Genomic DNA, 20,538 nt, shown 5'->3' with positions numbered 1-20,538 from the left:
GGCACAACACACACACACATGAACACAGAGACAGTCCAATTCCATGCACTTGTTTTCTGAAGCCCCAGTACAAAGGTGGTACAATAAATTCAAATTGACATTCTAGTGAATGAAGCAAATGTCTAATTTGAAGACCACCCCCCTTCCACAAACAGTCTTTGCTACCAGCACAGGCAAATGCATTTCTATCCCTCCCTTACATACAAGGTTTTGGCCTCACTCTCATTCTGTCCTTAGGGTTGGACTGCTCTGGGCAATGCACTGGTTTCCTTCTATAAATATTTTTCCAGGCCGGGGTTCGCTAGATTAAGAGATACTGCTTCTGTAGATAGATGGGTGGGTAGAAGAGGGAAGCCATTAAGCCAGGGGGAACAAAGCACTGTTGCTGCATGTCTTCGGATAGTTAGAAGACACATTTGTTACAACTACACGCACAGTGGTGCAGAAAAGAGATATAAACAACAATAACCAGCAATTATCACCTTTTGTTCACCTACTGTACCATGAAATTAAGAAGCCGGCTAGTCCAAGAGCTTTTAACTTTACTTTTTAAAAAATTGTCAAACCAGATTGTCGAACAAGAGGGCTTCTACATGTCTATCACGGACTCTGCCTGTGTAGTGCTGTGGATTTTTGAGCAAGCTCTAGAGCAGTGGTTCTCAACCTGTGAGTCCCCAAGAGTTTGGGCCCACAATTCCCAGCCAGTTTATCAGCTGTTCAGATTTCTGGGAGTTGAAGGCCAGAACATCTGGGGACCCACAGGTTGAAAACTACTACTCTAGAGTTAACAATCTAATCATCTAAGCCAGTGGTTCTCAACCTGTGGGTCCCCAGATGTTGTGGCTTTCAACTCCCAGAAATCCTAACAGCTGGTAAACTGACTGGGATTTCTGGGAGTTGTAGGCCAAAACACTTGGGGACCAAAAGCTTGAGAACCACTGATCTAAGCCAAGGACTAAACTGACTGGGCTGCTCTGTGACTCCATGCCAACTACTTGCACCCCAAAACACATCCAAATGTGCCCCAACAGCTGCATTTGCATGGGAACGATAAAATAATAACAGGCAATTTGTCTTTTAAGGAAGTTTTGGGGTGATTTCTGATCTGTTAAATTAAAGAATCACTTATAAATTTGAGAACAGTCTCAAGTATATCTCAGGGCCCTTCTGGATCCTGCTAGAGAGGCTGGTGCATAGTTTGGGAGTAGACCTGGGTCATTTTTGTCTCTGGATGCCTAGACTCCATGACTCAGATTGCCTGGGCCAAGCTTTGACTGACTTAAAAGCTATGGTCTTTTCTGGAAAGAGAAAAAATCTGGATAGAATAGTTTATGTGCTGGTAACTTGCCAAATAGATTATTGCAATGCACTCTATGTGAGGCCACCCCTGAAGATGAAACAGAGATTGCAGCAACTGCAATACGTAGCAGTTACACTGCAGATTGGTGCACATTGCAAGAAACACTTGGTATCAGCTATCAAAGAAATGGCACTGGTTACCACCATGGTTCTGGTTTCAAGTACAATGGTGATGGCATTTAAAATTCTGAGAACACAAACCTGACGGAATACCTCACCCTATATAGATTTTCCTGAGAACTAAAATCTGCTCCAGCAGTGGGAGCTATATTCACGCATGGAAGCTAGGAACTTTTCTCGGGCAGCTCCCTACATGTAGAATACTTGGGGGTTCGACTAGCATAGGCTTTGACTTTGATGCCAAGTTAGAGCCCAGCTCTTTACCAAAGCTCCAGGGTTTAAGAATCTTGGTTTGAATAAGCACAATCCATTGTTTCCGATTTTGCACAAGATCATCCAGTGAGTTTCCATAGCTAAATAGATTTGAACCTTGGTCTCCAGAATCATAATCCAACACTCAAATCACTACACCAAGATGTCTCTGACTCATCTATTGTTTTTTTTTGTTTTGTTATGGAACCTGTTTAGGGCAGGTTCCCTAGAAAGTTTGCCTTTTTGATGGTTGTTTGGGTACCAAGCAAAAAATATTGGATGGCATTCACAACTTGGCTGGCTAAGAAGAAGGTCAGGTTGGGATCCCCTGTCACATACATAACATCCACATTCAAAATCCAAGAGTTAAATAGTTAATAAAGAGGACCTTTAGATACTCAACTTGGATGTCTTGTCTTATTACTTCCAACTGGGTGTACAACTGCTCCTATTGTTTTACATTGTTTTAAAATGTTTTTGTCCACATGCTGCTCTCAGATATAATATGAAGAAATATCAATATTTGAATGGATGAATAGCTAAACACAAGCAGGAAATGACTACAGATCAAGAGAAATATGTAGGACTGATGCAAGACATAGATGAAGGCAATCAGACAACAAACATACCTAGATGTAGTAGAACTATAATCATATGAAGAAAAAAAATGCAACAAGTTTGCCAGATTGGTTTGTTACTATGCTTGCGTCAAAATGGAGCCAATTTTGCCTGGGAGGTTTTGCTGCCAGCTGATACAAAATTGCTGAGCTCAAAGCAAGTAGGGACCTCTCCAGGTTTGTTATAAGGAGTATGGGATACTCTTAATGTTGTTGGATGGTAACCTCAGTCAGCCCTAGCCAGCAAGTCAATGACGAAGGATCAACATCTGGATAGCCACATGTTCTCATGCTTACTCTAGCTAATGAGGCGTGTTGTGATGTTTCAGTAGTGCACATTACATCCCCATTGCAATCTTCTGTCAGCAGTGCATTTGACAGGAAATCATGATGGGACTAAAGATCAGATGTTATGTGGTTTGGGAGTCGTTATATTTCCTGAATGAGCATATATGATTCCCAAAAAATGTCTCAGGTAAGTGTGATACTAAATTCCAAGAATTAACCAATGAAGAGTAGCTTAAATTTAAATCCTAATGTGGGTGCTGAGATTTACCAAAATGTATGATTAAGGAAACATACGATAATGACTGATATATTAAATCCAGTAACCAACACTTATTTGATTTGAATAATTCAGTCTACTTAGAGTGAACTTGGTGTGAATTAAATGGGAGAGTGACTTAACAGATGAATGCTCCATAGGGTTGCTGTGAGTTTTCCAGGCTGTATGGCCATGTTCCAGAAGCATTCTCTCCTGACATTTCACCCACATCTATAGCAGGCATCCTCAGAGGTTGTGAGGTCTGTTGGAAACTAGGCAAGAGGGGTTTATATATCTGTGGAATATCCAGGGTGGGAGAAAGAACTCTTGTCTATATGTTGCAACTGGCCACCTTGATTAGCATTTAATGACCTTACAGCTTCAAAGCCTTGCTGGGTGCTGCCTGGAGAGGTATTAGCTGTACCTATTGATTCTTGTCTGGAATTTTCCACGGTGTGCTCAAAAATATTGTTTGGACTCTAACCAGGTGATATCCAAATGCCCAGAGACTCTAATGTTGATTTTTATGATGGCTACATCAATTTAGAAATGTCACTTAACACTTGGGATTACGGCTCTCATGCTGTCAATACATTTAACTTATTATTTGGTGATATTCTATGACAATGATACCCTAGTTTTATCTGACTCATCTACACTGACCGTTTAATGCAGTCACAAAAACAGTATTGTGCAGATGATTACATAGGATGGTGATTACACAAGCCAAAGAGCACTGATGCATATGAAGTGCTTTCTTTCACACACTTCTGGGGAGTTTGTTGTCTGGTTAGCTTCGATCTGCACCCATCCATCCAAATAATCAAGCTGTTCCAAGTCATGAAATTGACAAAAAGAGTCAAGAGTGTTATTCTGCTTCTTGTGGAGAAGAGCCACAAAGATTTTCAGTCACCCAAAGAGTCACTGAAATTGAGCCCAACCCCTGGCCACAGATGTGTTCACAAGAAAAAGTTTGCAATGTCCTTTCCTCGCCAGAATGAACCCAATAAAAGCATTGTTTTACCTATTTTTCTTAGCTTGAGAGAGCAGGGGTTATTAACATGTGTGCTTTTAGGGGGAAAGGGTGTTCTTAGATTTTACTGCTGCTAAACCATTCAATACGCTTGGAGCTCTGTGTTCTGATAGACATCAACGTTTAGTAATACTTGGCTTCACTTTGTAACGAACAATGCACCTAAGGCTTACCCACAACACACGCTCTTGTGCCTTATTGCTTAACTTGATTGCCTTTTTGTAGCAAGCATAATTCTGTCTCCCTTTTGCCTCTAACTTTATAACTTGGCACAGGCACTGCATATAATTGACAAACTCAGGCAGCAATGCATTTGACTGTTTTAGATTATATTATTAATAAGCTTGCAGCAAAAGTAGGGGGAGGTAACAACCCCCCCCCCCCCACACACACACACACATTTTAAATAACCTTTTGTCATTTTGGTTTTGAATAGAGGAAAGATGTATGACCCATTTTTCTGGAGACCATACAGCAAGAAAAAACACTTGCGTACTTTTCCAGCATGATGTTTTGTTTACCAGAACATCACTCCATTCCCAGCTCCAAAATGACAAATTGAAGTGCAAAAGATTTTGGAGGGATCAGCAGAAATAAGCTATGCTCCAGCTACAGGGTGGTCAACTGGAGACTCAGCCAAATTGATAGTGAGGGGTATCCTGTAATGTGGTTTAACTTGCCAACTGCCCTTTGCTGGCTTCAACTTATAATTCGAAACAGGGTTAGAAAATGAACAGTATACCTGAAAGCAGACCTATGAGCCTGCCAAAGAGCAAATCTCAGAGTGTTGCCTATTTGAAGATGCTTAGAGTGGCACAAAGTTTATTGGCAAGGCTATGGGTAACATATGTGTTATATAATAGAGAATATTTTATTTGATAGCCACATTTTTATCCCTCCTGTCTTCTTATACATGATCCCAGGCAGCTTACACATAATGAGAAGCAAGGAATATGGGTTAGACAAGAGTTATCAATCCCTAAGAGTACAAAATGAAGAGATACAGCAGGTTAGAAGGACATGAGACATGAAGGTAGATTTAGTGCAGTTTTGCTCACTTTTGCATATTGATAGGACAAAACAATAAAACCTGGAAAACAATCAAGAGTATTAAATTCTTTATACAGTTTGGTATGCTCTCCCAGAAACTATGATTTTAAAAAGGACATGTAAGAATGGTTGGAACAGTGGTTGGAAAGGGAATTTGTAAATTTGATTAGGAAGCCTTTGGGGCAGGGAATTGTTCTCCTTTTTCAAAATCTTATTTATACCACCATTCTGTTTTGAATTGGTGGATAATAATTATACGAGCTAGCTAAAATTGAAAGGGGGTGAATATACCAACTTTTTGTCAGTTCGAGAAATCAAGACATTATTTAAGTCTAGTGTTTTGGATGGCTGCCTCACTGATGTGGAACTTCCTTCCCTTGGAGACAAATTGCAGATTTCCCTTCCTTGCTATGTCCTATGTCATATCATTTTATAGAGCCCCTTCCACTTATGTTTCCCTGCATCCAGTCATATGAATCTGGGATTACATATGTTTTTGGAATAATGGGTTGTGGTGAGTTTTCTGGGCTGTATGGTCATGTTCCAGAAGCATCTTTGTCCATCTTTGTCTTTACTCTCATGGCTTTGTCCATCTTTGTCTTTACTCTCATGGCTTGTACTTGACCTTGTAGCTTTTCTGATGTCTGTTGGAGTATCCATTGACCTGTAGAGCCCAGTTTAGGTGGTTCAGTTCACCTTGGAGGAGGTGAGCTTCTTAAATTCTTTTAGCACTGTCTGCCTGGGCTTTAATTGTGCTTTTAAAAAAACTTGGGTGATGGTTAGAGTTTTTATGTAGGCATCTATCCATGCAAGGCCAAGCCATGAGAGTAAAGACAAAAATCCACCCAGAGGAAAAGTGTTCTTACCATACAGTACATCAAGGGAACCACTGATTGCACTGAGAAGCTGATGAAGAAACAACCTACAAACTATCTACAGACCCACTAAGAAAATCCAACAAATGCTACATTCAGCGAATGACAAGCAGGATCATCTCACCTCTGCAGGAGTCTACCATATACCATGCAGCTGTGGACAAGTCTACATAGGGACCACCAAACACAGCATTGCCCAGACACGAATCAAGGAACATGAAAGGCACTGCAGACTACTTCAACCAGAGAAGTCAACCATAGCAGAGCACTTGATGAATCAACCTGGACACAGCAAATTATTTGAGAACACAGAAATTCTGGTCCACTCTAACAACTACCATATCAGACTACTCAGAGAAGCCAATGAAATCCACAAGCATGTGGACAATTTCAACAGAAAGGAGGAAACCATGGAAATGAACAAAAATCTGGTTACCAGTATTAAAAAAACCCTCTAAAATCAGAACAGTAAATAAAGAACAACACTCTGAAAACAGGAATCTGCCAGGCCTTGAAGATGCAAGGCGTTTCAATGCTAACCAAGTTTTTTTTTGTTTTTGTCATGTCAGGAGCGACCTGAGAAACTGCAAGTCGCTTTTGGTGTGAGAGAATTGGCCGTCTGCAAGGACGTTGCCCAAGGGACGCCTGGATGATTTGATGTTTTATCATCCTTGTGGGTGGCTTCTCTCATGTCCCCGCATGAGGAGCTGGAGCTGATAGAGGGAGCTCATCTGCCTCTCCCCAGATTTGAACCTGCGACCTGTCGATCTTCAGTCCTGCCGGCACAGGGGTTTAACCCACTGCACCACCAGGGGCTCAGAGGTTGTTCAGCAAGGATAGGGTGAAGGCAGGACAATGAATCCTTACAGTGCGCCAAAAAGGGCATATGCATACTGTACATAGGGAAAACTTGCATGCATTTCAATCTAATAGGATGCAAGCTGTAAATAATAACAAAAGAGACACATTTAGGAGAGAAAATCCCTGTGGACCAGACCCCAGAACAGTGCATGAAGACAATGAAATAGATTTATGCCTTTTCTGCAATGTGATTTCAAATTAACAGAGTTCAGGTTTCTTTTCTACATGAAGTTTTTAAAAGAGAGGTTAAAGTTGACTCTCTTTGACAGCATTCCTTTTCCCCTATCCAGTGGCATTCACTACTGCTACTATACTATGAGCAATTAAAACTTGCATTCAGCAAGAGTTATTAACGTGCTGCCCAAAGTGATGTGATGAACTACTCTCTGTCTCTGGCAGTAAGTCTACCTATAAATAATTCAGGAAGGAGTATGTTCGCCAAAGGATAGACACTTGTAGCAAATGAAGTATTTTACTTAGCAGACCTTGCCCAGAGTACATCTCATCTCCTGGTGCTACATGTGTGAAATCCTACTCTAATATCAATGTTTGTGCTGTCCGTGATACTACCCTTCCCAACATTTCAAGGATGCAAATGTCACAATGTCATGGCTGTGAAAAAGGCAAGCTGCATTTAAAAAAAACTACTTAATTGCATCTGAAGAAAAAGTGAATGTCAAGGTAAAAAAAAAAGGATTGTTTTTCTCTTTGAAACCTCCATGTATAGCTATGGAATAGTATTGACTCAAGAAGCAAATGCTGAGCACTGGAAGTGTTCAGTCAGCATTTTAAACTATTATGAGCTACCTTCTGAACCATTGCCAAGTTAATAGACAATGAAAGATAATGAGCTTGAAATTGGGTGTTAAATTGCATTTTTGGTTTTCTCCTTTCTTCTTGAGGTTTAACCATTTCCTGCAAAAACAACAGTCTCTTCTGGTCTGCCCTAACATAAATGTCCACTTCTAGGTCACAGATGAAGTTACATGCATGCAGAGCAAAATCATTTCCTATTTCCTTTTGCACTGCATTGGGAAAGTACAGAAGTACAAAAAATGACAAAGTTCAGAAGTACAACAAATATATCTGAGGTAGGAACCAGAAATATCTTTGAGGGAGGGAAAAAAGGATTATATTGTCCATTTAACCTGGACAACATTAGTAGGTTGTCAATAATGCGTTCAACAGAAAAATTCGCAGCAAACTCATTGTTTGTGACTAAGAGCCCTTCTGCACTGACATTATAATGTTTGAAACTAACTTAAGGTCATGGTAGCCACAAAACGCACACTAGCAGTGCGCACCACAGCATGCATTCAAGGGTATGCAATGCATTAGAAAAACACTCAGGAAAGTCTGAATTCAGCCAAAATAATGCGCTGCAGCAGATGCCAGTGTTTCCTAGATCCAGATCAAAATTGACTCTGCAAATTGCAGAGCGTATTGTAAATATCTGCTCCTTCTGAAACATAATAAAGAATCCCGAACCACTGTCTGCCAAAAAATGCCCTAAGGGCACGGCTGGTCAGCAGGAGACTAATCGATCCCCAAGGAGGGGTAATTGATTAGCTGCACTGCTAATTGTTACTTCCCCCCTCCCCCATGTCTCTGATGTGCTGATGCACATATCTCCAGGAAACTGGGGGGGGGGGGGGGGGTGCAAAATGGCTTGAGGCCACGTTCCAGGCATGTCAGTCTGATGACCTGTGAAGCAAAACCAGTTCCTCCCAAACCAGGTTAAAGCCAGATTATTGATTCTCCATAGAAGCACGCCAAGAATCACATGTTTGTTTGGCATGTACTGTATATACTTATATATAAGTTCATCTCACGTGTAAGTCGAGGGCAAGTTTTGGGTCCAAAATTAAGAATTTAAATACGGGTACATGGATAAGTCGAGAGTTGTTCCACAAAGAGAAGAAAGCACCAGTATTGCCATTGGGGACCAGTTCCCCCAGCTGCAATCATTTCTCCACCCAGGCATTCAAAAGGACCTTTAACCACTCTACTCAAGGAGGATGGTTCTTTTCAAAAATCAGGCAGGAAAGCTCAGAGCTTGGTCCACCCTAGGATAACCTAAAAAAAGTGCTGGCCCTATCTTCTATTTCAGTATGTCATTGAGAGAGCCACCATCTTCCCACCCAGGCATTCAAAAAGGTAAGAAGTGGTACCCCAGCAAAAATATTACAAGCGATCGATATTTCTTTTAGTTCCAGGATGGACTAAGTTTTCACCACTCTAATCAAAGAAAATGATGGTTCCTTTTTTGCTAACAATTCAGGTATAGTACTTACATTGACCAGTTGATGTCGACCCAGCTTTTTTGGCTTGAGCTTTTGACTAAAATATCTACTTATACATGAGTATATACCACAATCATCCATGATATTCTCAAAGGAAGAGAACCAGAGCAGTGTAGAGTGTAGGGAAGCATGCACCATAGAAAAGTATTCTTGAATTCCTGTTTACCAGTGTAGACTTATCTCAAAGATCTGCCAGTTGAAGAGTACTTGGATTAATCACAAATCTCATATGGAAGCAAAAATCACCTTGTTCATCAGTTGGCAGAATGCATTTCCACCACCTGACTGTGGAGATCTACCAACAGAACTGTCAGCAGAATTGTTCTCCTGTCAGTAAATGAGCTCAAAAAGGGATGGGGTGGGACATGGCAGATGTCCCACCCCATCCCTGAGTTAAGTCAGATCGAAAAATCCCCCAAACCTTGGACACAGGCAGGGCCAATGAGAGCGAGCTCAGACTGTAGTAAGATTAAAAAAAAAATCAGGCCTTCCTGCAATATGGAACAGCACACTCGGTTGCTTGACCAGTTCAAAATTAGTCTGTACACATAAAGCCCACCTCAAGTCTCATGAAAGAGAGGCTTCTCACAAATGTTCCAGGCTTTTATGAGATCAAGAGATCTTGTGGAAGCCTGGAACTCTTGTGAGAGGCCCTTCTTTTGAAACAGATTCCATCTAGATCTGTCTCATGCCTTATGCATCTCAGTGACCTGTGCCTGTAGTCCTGAGAGTAGGAATCGTGGGTGCCAGCCACACTTGCAACAGATGGACCCAATAGCATTTGGTATGCAATTTGCTGCCTATAAAATGTGTGGGTGTCTGTTTGGTGTGAGTGAAGCTGGCGGCTACTCTGTCTGCTCTCACATGGATCAAAAAAATACAGGATTTGGTGTTGCTCTACTCTAAAGACAAAAGCATACAGTTGGATCTTGGGCCTCCATCCCCCTCTCCCCCCCTTACCAACCCTGTGGTTACAATGCTTGCAGAAAGTTAAGCCAGCACAAGGGTAGTCTTCAGTAATTTTCAGAAACCAAGTTATAAGGGGTTTGGATTAATAATTTCCTTAACTGTTCTAGTGTGGACTGCGCTCCATCTTGCTGTTGAGAGTTGTTTTTTATGGCTGACATCCTGCTAGATTCTCAAAAGCAATTTTGCAGAGGTAAATCCCATTGATTCAATCAAGCTACTCTAGTCAGAACTAAAATCAGGATTAAGGCCTATGTTGACCAAGCTTGGACAGGCTGAGTGCCTTATTATAAATGCTTGGGTCAAGGAGTATTTGGAATTTTGGCTCTTTTTCCAGATTTTGGAATATTTGAATATATAGGCAGTCTCTGAGTTACAAACATCCAACTTACAAATGCCTCATAGTTAAGAACCAGAGTGAAACAACAGGAAATGAGAGAAGGAAAATTCACTCTTGAAAGTGTTATTATGGGGAAATGTGTCTCCACTGAAGTTTTCTCACCAACCCATGTTTCCACAACAAACATTTTTTTTCAAAACCCAGTTATCACAGGGACAGAAAATGAGGCAGGATCTTCTAAACAGGGGCACAGACAGCAAAACAAACACCACAAGGATGTTAAGCCTTCCCTATACTATCCAAAGCTTTTTTTTTTTTTTTGGCTGGAGTTATACTTAAAAGATGAACTTTTTCTGACTTACAAATTTAACGTAAGAACAAATCTAAAGAACCTATTTGTTGGCTGCCTGCATGTACATAACGAAGCATCTTGAAAACAGGACCCAAGTCATGAAATTAATTTACGTTTCATATACACATAATCTGAAGGTAATTTTATACAATATTTTAAATATTTTTGTGCATGAAACAATGTTTGTTTACATTGAACCATCAGAAGCAGAGGTACTCCTACTGCATCTACTCATGTGTACAATTTTGGATTTTGATATCCCAAATAAGGTATACTCAACCTATTGAAGAAAAATTCTCAGTAGATATGTATCAATTTGCTTGAGGAGCTTGTAAACGATTTCCAGGTAGCAACCTCCACTTAAAAATATGGAATAACGTATCAAAATGAAATAGAAAATATTTAAAGCAAATCAAATGGCTATACAAAGCAGGTGTTACGTTGCACTCAGCTGATGCTTAAGCTCAGGTTTCACATGCTTCTCTGATGGAATAGTCAAGAATATTTCTTTATATTTTAAGGTATAGTGTATTCATAATTATTAGGAAAGGGCAATTTTAGGGATTAAAAATCTACATAGGGATGGAAGTGACCACTATACCAGATATCTGTGTCTTTCAAACCTTCAGGGACAGCATTGATGACATTTCGGGTGACTTCATATTGTTTAGTGAGTGAGATGCAGTCAACATGAAAATAGTACCAAAATGCTATATCACACCCAATAGAACAATCATGCCAGTATTTTTCATATAAAAAGATGTCATGGTTCAAGGGGAGCAACAGCCACCAAGACTTTTGAAGAACCACATGCATCCCACAAGTTACACAATTCTAAACTGCTCTATAGAATCCCAGACAATTCAGAAATGTAAATATCTAAATGGTAATGGTCACAAGCTGTCAAGAACATAACTGCAAATGTCACTGAGTAGTTCCTTCTCCTCCATTACCAATGCTAGACAGAGGAGGGAGTCACTACATATCTTTTCTGCTGCCTATGTGCATCTTGTCACCTGACTGAATTATTCAAATAGTGATTGGGATTTGAGTCCAATGAAATGAAAGGCCATCCGGTTCTCATTCTGGCTTGAGTTATAATCAAACACTATTTGGAGGTCCACACACATATCCCATCTTGCTCACAATGATGGTCCACAAAATAACCAGTTTCAATAATTTTGTGACCAGCGGGAATCAAACTCTGGGAACATACTTTTCCTTTACACAAACTGTATATTATTTTAAGGGAGACCTAGGGTTTGAGTGCATTCAGACAACAGAGTAGATTGGAATTTTCAGAAATTATGGGTAAATATTAATAGATTATCTTCCCTATGTATACCAAAGACATTCCATCCTTAATGTATTTATTATGCCAGTAGAAACAGGCTTTCTCACCAGGAGACTTGGTGAGAAAGAAAAATAACGAATAGTTTGATTCTTGATTTGTTTACTTGTTCAAGGGAAGTGGGGCTGCTCCTTTGTTCCACCGGTTTCCATGGCCCATAGTTTATTTTGTCATTCCTCCATGTAAGGAAAGGAGTCACAAGGAGAGCTAGCATAATGCTTTATTTTGGATATGCCAGAATTAATTACTGCAATCCTTGCATTTCTTTTACTTGTGTCCCTCCCTCTAAAGGTAAAGGTAGGTAAAGGTTTTCCCCTGACATTAAGTCCAGTCGTGTCTGACTCTGGGGGTTGGTGCTCATCTCTATTTCTAAGCTGAAGAGCCGGCGTTGTCTGTAGACACCTCCAAGGTCATGTGGCCAGCATGACTGCATGGAGCGCCCTCCCTCCAAGAAGTCCCATAACACATCACTGCATGGTGAAACCTCTTTACTGTATTCTGCTTCATTGACTTTAGCTGTTGTAGGCAGCAAAACTCCCAACAATGACCAGAAGAACTTATTCTACATTTTGTATTACTACTTGTTACAGGGATAAAGAAAAGGAGAAGACATAGCAATTGTGTTTTGGGAAGTAGATACATCATCCTCTTCTTTGGGCCTACAATTTACTCTTCACCAAATCTTATGTATACATTTATGCAGGACTAATGTTGCAATGGGTTAAATATTCTCTCCAGGCAGTGAAACAATCGGGAGAAAGACAGAGAAGAGAAATTATTTTCACCTGGTCATTCACCTGAGTGTGCTGACCAATGAAGATTTAATTAAGACAGGAAGGTAAGCTTATCCTCATTAGTATAATTGTAACATCTCTGTTCAAAAACTCTCCTTTTAACCAATGAATTAAATTAATCCAGGTTCATTTTTATAAGCCTCTCGGGTCCAAATGTGGAGGACAGTCATTTCAGGAAACATTTTTTTTTTAAAAAAAGCATGTAGCATGCATTGAATGCACGTATTCCATAAGACCCTAGGTTAATACAACTGGCATCTAGTGTAATTAATCCTTGTTAGTGCAACAGCTAATATACCTCCCTAGCATGTTTCCTTTAAACATTAGGTTGTTAATTAAATGTTTTCTGTTTTTTTTCCTCCTTTTTGGGAGGGGGGTGTAGGGGGGTGCCGCTGTTGTTGTTTGTAGGATTGTATTCTTCGGTATCACAGAACACAACAGAAGACTTCTTCTTCTAAAAATACCTTATAAAGATGTTTCCTCACAATATCTGGTCTCTTGCAGAAATTCTGAAGCCTTTTAAAAAGCTGTTCAGGTGTAGAATATAGATATTCAGCTGCAGGAAAAACAGATACATTTTTAATGAAACAAAAACCTCAAAGCACACACTCGATATTAGTCACTTTACTAATTAAAAATGCATATTGGTCTGTGCCGCCTCGTGTTTTACATTATTTAAGCATGATTTTATAAGGTTACCTCAGCTCACAAGGATGTTTAATGCTAAATAAGACTGTGTAGTTGTGCTGTTTAGACATCTCCTTTGGGTGATTAAAATACATTATTCTAATGTAACACAATGCATATGTGAGACATTTAGTGATGAGATTTTTCAAAGAACTGGTACTACATTAGTGTGTATCCTGTAGCAGGGTTGCATATTATTAAGTATTAAATTGTTTAAATAATTTGGTACGATTTTTTTCAGGCCTAATTTTTTTCTTCTCTCCGAATATCATTAAAAAAAATCTGAAAGCTATTGCAGTCGAAGCTACCTTTTAAATAAAAATCTATCATTATGGGCTATGTATACTAACAATGAAGAATGCTATTTCAAAACTTGCTTTTGTGTTATCTTGAAAGAACAGATGGTAAATATAAACTTCATCTAATGTATTAAAACACATTAAAAATTCCTTAGCGCTAACATGGTTGCTTGCCAAATAAACAATTGCTCTTGCTTAAGTTTATTCTCAAACTTTGTATTTTAAAATTAATTAATTCAAACGTCAACCAAAAATAATAAAAACAATGCACAGGGAACTAACTACCTGGAAATATTTCTGGATAGACCAAAGCTTTGGGACAGAGAGGATAACAGCCACAGTATACAGCTTCTATCCTAAAAGGAAAAAGAAGGCAGATTATGTACTATTATTACGTTATTGAGCCCCAAAGCGTATTGTGGGCCAACAGCACAGAAGTTGGCTGCAACAATCGTATTCCCTGTACATCAGTGTAATCTCCCTAAATGCCAAAGTTGCTCTTTTTTAAAAGATAATTTTATTGATCACATGAATTACATAGAACAGAACAGCAAGCATATGTTTTGTTTGCTGTATAAATCAAAATGCGGCTCTCTGTTTTTTGTTTAAATGCTTAACACATTTTTACAATCAGCAGACAGGCACATGGAAAGTACAGGCAAGGTTTTCCTTTGTAGCAAACGGGGGGAAAGTAGGGAATCCGTTATCCTGCCCCCCTTCAAAATGCAGTCGAACGCCAATAGCAATGAACCAGCATAATCGAGCAATCACTGTAACTCAAGCAGCCGGTTTTACACATCTAAGTTCCTTTAGGATCAATGAGACTTCATCACATGCCACTGTGTGCTGGAATGAATCCATTGGTTGCAGTCAGATGAGAGAAGGATCCAGGCACACCAGCACAGTGGAGGGTTGTGAGTTTGGTTTCATGCTTGACAGCCCTTGTCTTGAACTCTTCAGGAATGTTTCAACTTTGAAAACTTTCATTTGCTGCATCTATCTGCTCTGAACAGGAAAATGACTACAAATCTCTAGCATTAATGTTGACCAGACGTAAGTGTGCATCTTTGAGTCATAGCCATTACAGCTATATAAAGAAAATTGGTGATTTTTCTTGCAAAGAACTGTGTAAAAAGATTGGCAATGCACAACAGACTAAATCAACTAGGTTATATGCATGTGCTGATAATTTTAATTACTAATTATAACCTAAAATCTACTTACTCATACGCCATCAAAGTATTCCTGTACCTTTTTTTTTAAAAAAAGTAATGTTCTGCAGAATAGTATGCTCCAACCACAAATAACAGCCACCATGACAAGTCAAATGACTTCTGATTTCGAAATGAAATGAAATGAACCAAATGCTACAGAATATTAGCAGCAAAGTATTCTGTTAATATTTGCATGCCGTTGTCAGAGTGAATTACAACAAGGATTACTTCTGCATTGCTTTTTGCCCTACAGTACAATAGCCATTCATCTGACATATAATAAACTTTAGAGATAAAACTGTAAATTCTGTTGGCCAGAAGTTATGCAGTGAAGTTGAAACCGCTTTAACAGATATGTTTGTTTTATGAGATTCTTTGACTAACATCCAACATGTGGAGGACTTTCTTTTATTTTTTAACTTTAGTGTCTTGTCTCTCATAAAACACTGAAGGTAGTATCTGTATCCACCTTGTCAACCGATAGTTAATTAATAATATATTTCTGGGGTTTGTTTCTAGCATTTTCTTTTCACTTTTGAAAAAAAAGCACATGTCACGTTGCAATTGAACTCTTCGTGTCTTCTTTTTTAAATAGGATATGTGCCTCAGAACAGAACCACTGATAGAAACAATTTCCAGGATTATGGGCTGCATCCAGGTGGTGTCAGTCAGCTGATGCAATGCTCCAGTGTGGAGTTTCATTGAAGAAGATGGAATGTTTTGATCTTTCCAGGATCCCCAGAAGCTCTTCCCTCATCTAATTTGAAGGATCGGGGAACCCCTTTGGAACAACATGGAAGGGGTGTAGGAGGCTATAAGAGGAAAAGGACAGGTTGCTTAACTGTAGCTGTATTTCTTCTAGTAGTCATCTGTGAATTCACACAATTGAGTAATCTGTGCAGGTGCACTGCATTGTTCAGAACCTTCTAGAATAACTAGGCATAAAAGTTTTGGTGATAACTCTGTCCACCATCCTAAGGCTATATAAGGCCTGGTTGCTGCCAAAATCACTCAGTTCCTAGGCTGCAGCTGCAGCCCGTATTGAGATCTTAGGTGGCATGACACCTGTGTGAGGCGGATGGGCAGGATTGTGTGAATTCACAGATGAGTACTCAAAGAAATAGTTACAGGTAAGTAACCTGTCCTTCTTTGTGGTCTCTGTGAATCACACAACTGGGTGACTAGCAATCAAAAGTTATAGGAGGTGAGAGTCATGACACATGGCAGACCAGCACCTTTGGTACAAAAACAAAAAGGTTTATTCACCATGAATGATGCACCATAACAAGAAGACTTATGTAACCAGTCCAATGAAAGAATGTGGAATGTGCCATGCAATACATGTGCAACTACCAAGATTTAGAAAATAAAGCTTTGAAAAATGTCATCCAACTCTTTCCAGTCATTGGTGTATGGTGTTACACATCAAATGTTAAATGAGTATCACAGAAAAAGTAAACTTGTACAGTCAGGATAATCATAGTTGGCTGAATCCTTGGCTACCATGCGGAGGTCAGGATGCATTGAGCAGCATCATTCTAGAGCTTCTCCAGGATTCTTGGAACTAGCAGTATCGATGGAAAGATTAGGAAGAGATGTTTCTACTTTAAGAAGAAGACGTCCTTCAGCCGCCCCTTAGACTAGTTTGGAGGGGCCCTAGCACGGAACCACTGGCATTGAGCACTGGTGGCTGTGGCAAAGAGGTTGACCTCTGGATAATCCCAAGTGTTGAATATGTGGATTGGATAGAGTTGATGTAGATGCCACTCATGGCATGCAGACAAGGTCCTGCTCAGGGAGTCTACCTGCAAGTTCTCCTCTCCTGGATTTGGATGGCAATCTTGGGAAGATATTTTGGGAAGGGAAGCTATTTGATGAATGCACCACAGCTCCAGTGTCAATGGAAGCAACAAATGAGATCCAGTTACACCCTGTTTGTTCATGTAAAACATGACAGTGGTGTTGTCTATCAATATTTGTATTGTGGAACCCCTTATACACTCCTTAAAGCATCTCATGGCCTTAAAATTGCCAATGGTAGTTGATGTGATGTGTCACTTCCAGACCTGTCTTAGGTTGATTGATTGATAGATCTCCTCATTGGGCTCCCCAACTCAGCACTGAAGCATCCATTGTGATGGAGGCCTCGGGTTTTGGAGACCAAAACGACATACTGATGCATACATTTGTTGACGATGCACCAGTGGAGGGATTCTCGAACTCGTCTTGATATCAAAAGGTGCTTGCTCTGAGGATCTTAAAAAGGAACAAGATGCGGAGGAACAATTGCTGGAGTGGGCACATTCAGAAATGCACAAAGGGGTGACAACTGTGGTGGATGCCATGCCATCTAGAGCACTTTAATGTCCTCGGCCTGGATCTTCTCAATGATGCAACAACGTGTGGTCACTTTGCACATGTTAAGGTTTTTGTCCTCAGGAAGAAAGACCCTGTCTAGAAGATAATAAGAAATGGACCTAATGAACTGGATAGAGCAGTTGGCATCAAGTTGGATTTCTCTGGATTCACTATGAGACTGAATTCTCACAGAAGATGAAGTGTGAAGTAAATATTTTCCTGGAAGCATAACAAAGATCGAGAAAATAGGAGCCAGTTATTGAAGTAGGGGTACGCCATGAAGATTTTGGTTCCGAGGTAGGCTGCTACCTTTGCCATCACCTTTGTGAACACCTTCGGGGCAGTTGGCTGTCTGAATTGTAGGAAATGGTAACGGTATGCACAGTTCCCTATGCAGAAAGCCGGAAATCTTTGACAGCTGGGATGTATTTCGATGTGGAAGTATGCATCTTTACATTCCAATGTCACAAATCAACCAAATCAATGAACAGTATCGACATCATTGGAAACTGCTTTGCCATTATGAAAGTGTTTGCAAAGCATAAATCTAAGTTTGGACAGAAGCCTTGGTCCATCTTTGGCATGGTACATAACGAGAAAAACAAGCTGTCATCAAAAGGAAGGCCTTCAATTGCCATCTTAGCAGCCAAAGATTGGCTAGACGAGAAAAGCCAAGCATAGTATCAAATTGCCATGGTGTGGGCCAGCATTTTAAAAGGAGTGTCGGCAGTGTGTTTCGACAGCTGGACTTGGTGATGTGCTAGAAACAGGGCTTCTTGGTGGTTGATCAAAAAAGTGGATTTGACTTTGTTGTCTAGGTGATCTAAGAAGGGCGTGATCGAGTCCCATAAATGCTGACAGTTGGCCATGCAAGCCCTGCAGGTCAAGATGCGGGCCAACACAGCAGCCCCAGAGTAGACCTTCCTGCCGACTACACTGATCTTTCCCCCCTCTGTCTGCCAGTGCAGTATGGAGATGTTGGCTTGAACACAACTGGGCCTCCTCCACTAATTATGGAATTTGATTTCAGGTGGTGGGACAGCCAAGGCAAGTCGGAATCATCGACTCAGTACCAACTTTCCAGTTTTCTCGACGTAGGTAGCATCTACAGGGCGGTAGAACAGGAGGATTTCATTACTTGTAGCAAGTAAATTTGAAAATGATAAGTATGCAGCATAAGAGGCAACCCGCTGGGCATCACAGAACAGAAGATTGTTGATAAGATAAGTCAAATGACTTTCAGGCCAAAAGCTGTGGCCAGCTGCAGGACCCAGCCAGTAAACAGTCTCAGATCATCAATAGGAGTCAATGATCACGCCTCTCAGTTCTGGTGAATGATCAGGGAAGCAGTAACCCAATGAAGCACAGTTATCAGCCCCAGACCATGAATAGGGTTCATAGTTTTCATCAGAAAATCCACATCAATGGAACACATCAATCTTGCCAGGGAGTCATGCACATTGGAAGCATATAGAGATACCTATCTGGGAGGGGGCATTGGAAGCCTCAGAGGTCTCAACTCTCGAGCATCTTTTTTCTCAATGTCGAGGGACCTCCAGGGATACCTAGTTCTGCGTGTTGTTGGTGTAGTGACACCAGGGTGGCTCCCTCCCAAAAAGGCCGGTCTGCCGAAGCAGAATGCAACTTCAGCTGAGATGTGAGCCCAGTTCATACCACCTTGAACTCATACTCTGTCACAGGCAAGTGGGGGAACCTCAACCACTTCACCCTCAGAGTGTGGCTCACTGGTGTCGGGCCATCCTTCCAGAGACAAGGTGGGAGGAATCACTTCAGGGATTGCTCTCCGGGCCCCTAGTAATTCAGCAGATAGGACTGGGGGGTTGCCATGAGACGCCTGAGGCTCACCATTTTTAGCTGTTTTCTTTCTGGCTTCCTCTGCATTGTAAGCCTTCCCTGGTGTCAGGTGTTTATCTGTAGAAAGAGTGGGCTCCTTGGGATTTCATCTTCTTTGAATGTGAAGCAGCCACGTTCCATGGCAGACTTCACTGAAGATGTTGAAGGAGGAACAGGTTTCCCTGAAGTGATTGTGGGGAGTGATGTTGAGGGGCTGCAGAGGTTATACTCAACTAAGGCACAAGCACCACACTCATGGAGCAGGATGACTCAAAAGTGGCAGGCTTCACAACACAAGGTTGGAATAGAAGAAGTACTTGTTAGAGACTAAAGCAGTCCAAATTGTAGAAGAATAGCAAGTCTGAAGAACTAACGAGTCTGAATAGCAAAGGCTCCTGAACCAGCGCGGACTAAAGGAACTGAGGAGTTTTGGTGGCAACTGGGGCTTATATAACCTTTATGTGGTGGGTGGGGTTACCACCAAAATGTTTCTGCCTAGTGATTCTAGATGTCTCTGGATAGTGCTCTGTGCCTGTGCAGCTTACCCAATTGTCTGATTCACAGAGACCATGAAGAAGAAATTGGATTTCTATGCATAAATTCCTTCCTTGTTCCACTAAAAGGAGCATCTTTTGAAACAGAAAGAATTTCGTTAAGAGAGGCACAATCAAATGCAGGAATCACAAACCATGTTTGTTCTATGCTGGTTCATGGTTAACTTGCAATAAGTGGACAGGGATCAATTCAACAGGAGTATAGAAAATATGCCTATACTCCCATTTCTGCTGCCTGCAGGAATGGAAGTAAAATGGCAGCTGCTAATAATATCTATGCACAGGGCCATGTGTTCATGTGGTGGGATGTGGGAGGGGGGAGGGAAGAGATATAACGAGCCAATAAGAACAATTTGGCCTCCACACATACCCTCCATCTGTGCTGGATTGGATCATGCCCCATTTAAAAAAAAAACAAAATGCAAGTATGACCAATCAACATTGTAATTTGTACATTCATGATTTTTGAATACTGTTGCTTTTTTATGCTAAAGGAAAATCAACATTTTATCTGCATCCCTTCCTCCTGCCCATAGTAGAATGTGCAGATTTAAGTAATAACTAGAATTATGAAAAAAAATGTATGAAGCAAGACCAAGCAAGTTGCAACTGGAATCCTCTTTATATCATCATAGCATGAGCTTCCAAAGGACTCTGGTCTCACAAATTATTAAAACTATGGTCTTGTGCTTATGTACTTTGACAGATAAAAGGTAGGATTTGGGATTAATCTTTTTATCTGAAAATGACTTTAC

At 40.6% G+C, this 20,538-nt stretch overlaps 1 protein-coding gene across 4 annotated transcripts in view; it reads right to left on the bottom strand.

The window, feature by feature from the left end:
• Window positions 1–20,538, bottom strand: part of GTDC1 (glycosyltransferase like domain containing 1) — a 261,309-nt gene that overhangs the window by 20,850 nt on the left and 219,921 nt on the right. For all 4 annotated transcript variants that reach the window (XM_067472772.1, XM_060776212.2, XM_060776219.2 and 1 more), the window contains 2 exons: window positions 14,089–14,159; window positions 13,282–13,373 (listed from right to left, as the gene is read on the bottom strand). In XM_067472772.1, the coding sequence (XP_067328873.1) occupies window positions 13,282–13,373; window positions 14,089–14,159 (163 nt within the window). The remainder of the gene's footprint in view (window positions 1–13,281; window positions 13,374–14,088; window positions 14,160–20,538) is intronic.

This window comes from Anolis sagrei, chromosome 1 (genome assembly GCF_037176765.1).
Source record: "Anolis sagrei isolate rAnoSag1 chromosome 1, rAnoSag1.mat, whole genome shotgun sequence".
In the NCBI taxonomy this organism is placed as follows: Eukaryota; Metazoa; Chordata; class Lepidosauria; order Squamata; family Dactyloidae; genus Anolis; species Anolis sagrei.
This window is presented reverse-complemented; position numbering and strand designations above follow the sequence as displayed.